This window comes from Callorhinus ursinus, unplaced genomic scaffold (genome assembly GCF_003265705.2).
Source record: "Callorhinus ursinus isolate GAN/ISIS: 27379988/994484 unplaced genomic scaffold, GSC_fseal_2.0 scaffold2624, whole genome shotgun sequence".
Taxonomy (NCBI): Eukaryota; Metazoa; Chordata; class Mammalia; order Carnivora; family Otariidae; genus Callorhinus; species Callorhinus ursinus.
In genome coordinates, this window is record NW_027399678.1 from 1 (window position 1) to 3,401 (window position 3,401).

General features: G+C 41.4%; 1 protein-coding gene across 1 annotated transcript; it reads right to left on the minus strand.

The window, feature by feature from the left end:
* Window positions 1-6: 6 nt before the first annotated feature.
* LOC141372207 (protocadherin alpha-13-like) lies at window positions 7-1,636 on the minus strand (the record flags this gene model as incomplete). The annotated part of the gene is made up of 1 exon (XM_073890718.1): window positions 7-1,636. A coding segment is annotated over exon 1 (1,161 nt), but the record flags the coding sequence as incomplete, so codon positions are not given.
* Between the last annotated feature and the right edge of the window lie 1,765 nt (window positions 1,637-3,401).

Below are 3,401 nucleotides of genomic sequence, written 5' to 3' on the forward strand. Positions count from 1 at the left end.
TAGTGAGCAGGTCACCTGCCCGTTGGCACCAGAGTCACGGTCGGACACTCTGATCAGGGCGATGACAGTGCCCACCTGAGCATCCTCTCTCACGGGGAGCGACAGAGAAGTGATGGTAATTTCTGGGGTGTTATCATTTATATCTAGTATTTCTACCAAAACGGTACAATGACCTGCCATTGGAATATTCCCCTTGTCTATTGCCTCCACCGATATTTCATACAACTTCTTTTCTTCGAAATCTAGTTTACCTCTTGTTCTAATTTCCCCACTGTTGGGATTTATGATAAATGCATGCAACACCGCAGGCGATACAGGCTTTCTAAATGAATAGATTATGTCTCCATTCGTACCATCATCAAGATCTGTGGCATTTAGCTTAATCACTAATGTTCCATTAAATGCGTTCTCTAACACTGTCACTTTATAAATATACTGGTCAAATTCTGGGGCATTGTCATTCACGTCCAAAATTGTAATCAGCAACTGAACTGTACCGGTTAGCTCCGGTTTACCCCCATCATTGGCTGTCAATAATAAGCTATGCTCCTGAATTTGCTCTCTGTCCAGTGATTTCCTCAATACAAGTGACAACGAAGACATTTCTTCACGATTGTTTTGTGTGTCCAAAGCGAAATACTCGTTGGGATCAATTCGGTAGATCAAGGCCGAGTTTACTCCGATATCTGCATCGGATGCGCCATCTAGTGGAAACCGAGTTTCTGGGGGTCTAGATTCTGCAATGATTATTCTTTTCTTATTTTCAGGGAACACAGGCGGGTTGTCGTTAATGTCCTTCACCTCCACCTCCACATGGAAAACCTGCAGCGGCCTGTCCACGATCACCTCCAGGTGGATGCTGCACTCCGCGCTCCGCCCGCACAGCTCCTCCCGGTCGATCCGAGAATTCACAAACAAAATGCCATTCTGCAGATTTACCTCCAGAAGGTCTCCGTGGCCTTTGGACGCCACCCGGAACAGGCGCGGCACCAGCTCCGCCAGCTCCAGCCCCAAGTCCTGGGCGATGCGGCCCACGAAGGTTCCGTGTTTGGCCTCCTCCAGGACTGAGTAGTGAACCTGGCCACTCCCTGCTTTCCAGGCTGCGAGAAGTAGAAGTGAGAGCAGCAGACTCTGGACTCCTGGGCCTCCTCTCCAGGAGAACAGCATGATACACGCAAAAGGATTCAAAGATATCTGAAGTATAAGTTATACCTTACCTCAAACTGACTCTCACGGGCTCTGGGGGAGGATTCACTAGAGGTTTCCCATTATCTGCCAAATTTTCTGCAGGAAGGAGGAAGCGAGGGCACTTTCTGGGAAATGTTCTCAGTGAAGAGCGACACCATGTGCATGAATGTGTAACTGTAAAAATGATTAGGTCTTCACATTTTCCATTGATGTAGAGGGTTTTTTGGTTTTTTGTTTTTTTGTCATTTCGTGATGTTTTTCATTGCAAACACGTAATTGAAGATTAAATGTCTTTCTTTCCAGAAACAGTAAATCACGGTATTCTGCTCTGTATAGGATGCTAGTTGAGAATTGGTTGAATTCCATTTTTCCACAAATGTATTTTTGCAAGGGTAAAACTTTCATGCAGAGTTTTTTTTTAAGATTTTATTTTTAAGTAATCTCTACACCCAATGTGGGGCTCGAACTCACAACCTGGAGATCCGGAGTACATGCTCTACTGAATGAGCCAACCAGGCTCTCCCATGCAGAATTTTAAAAGAGGAATATTCAATATTCACTTTTGGAAACCAGTCTCCAGTTCTGCCTAACTTTGGTGGTTTCGGTTGGGAATGTCTTTTTCCTGTAATATTTATTTAAAACTGCTCACACAACAGCCATTAACTCCAAATGGAAATATAACCAATTACAAGAATAAAACAGATGATTGTGGAAAATATTAATAAGTGATATACCAGATGTATAAATATACCATATGTGTAAATTCCCCCAAATATGCATGTGAAATGTGGATAAAATATTTGTATTTAAAGGAAGTGTCCTGTCAATGTGTGTATGAGTTTGTATGTGAGCCTGTTTGTGCATAAACACAGTAATTTAGATCATTAAGATATAACAATGCTTTGCATTTTTCTTTACATAAAAGATGCCAAGAACTAGCATCCTATGTATTTGATGGAATTTAAATTAATACCAATAGGTTAAATTTCCCTCTTCTCTTCCCCATCCCTGGGAATAACTTTACTGATCATTTCAATTGACTCTGATTTTCCAAACATCAATAGGTAAGCAGAGATGTTAACACATCTTTAGCAAGAAAGAAAGGAAGAGAATATTACTTTTACCTATTGCTACAACTATCTCTACCAAGCCACAAAGTTCCAGGCAAAATAGTGCTATGAAAGATATAGTACAGCTCCAATAATTATCTTGCCTGTCCTGTACACAACTCTGCAGGAACTAATAGTTGAGTTAATTTCTGTGTCTTTGCTCATCTCTGAAAATTTGCGTAGAGTATTTGATATTCTCTTGCCCCCATCCTCCTCTCCTGTTACATTACTTTCATTAACATAACTTTACCTGTATCAGGGAACAGTCCCTTGATTATTTGTAGTTGTTCTTGTCTATCAAGCTCTACCTTATTTCCCTTTCCACTCCACCTAACCTAGATTACAGAGTCAACTATGTGAAATATGTCAGACACTCCAAAAGCACTCACCTACTACTATTACTCCTCTAACATTTTCTTTAGCTTCCAACGCACAGCCTAACTATTCATTTTCTCCCTCTTACTTAGCTTCTCCATTTAGGGATGTTACTTCACCATGATCACTATATTCTCTACAAGGTTACTCTCACTTTTACCTTGATTTGGGCTTTCAAATGAATTCCTGATTAACTCTTTCCTCCTGCATACCGAGATTCTTCCATATTTTCTTCTCAAATTCCCAACCTCATTTCCACCATTTTTTTCTCAGATAATTTACACAGAGAGATAAATAATCAGATATGAACTTGATGGCTCTCTTCTTGTATCAACATTTTTTTCCCTACTAAGGAAAAATGATCCCCACTTTTTTAAAAAAGATTTTATCTATTCATTCATGAGAGAGAGAGAGAGGCAGAGGGAGAAGCAGGCTCCCAAGGAACAGGGAGCCCAATGTGGGACTCGATCCCAGGACCCCGGGATCATGACCTGAGCCGAAGGCAGACACCCAACCATCTGAGCCACCCAGGTGCCCGATCCCCACTTTTAAAGTCAACCCTATGCTCTTAAAATATTATTCTCTTTTCTACCTCTTCCACAGTTTTCACCTTTTTTCTGTCTTCTTTTTAAGTAGACTCCACACTGGAATTCACGACCCTAACATCAAGAACCTGAGATCAAGACCCAAACTGAGACCCAGTCAGATGCTTAGCTGACTGAACCATCC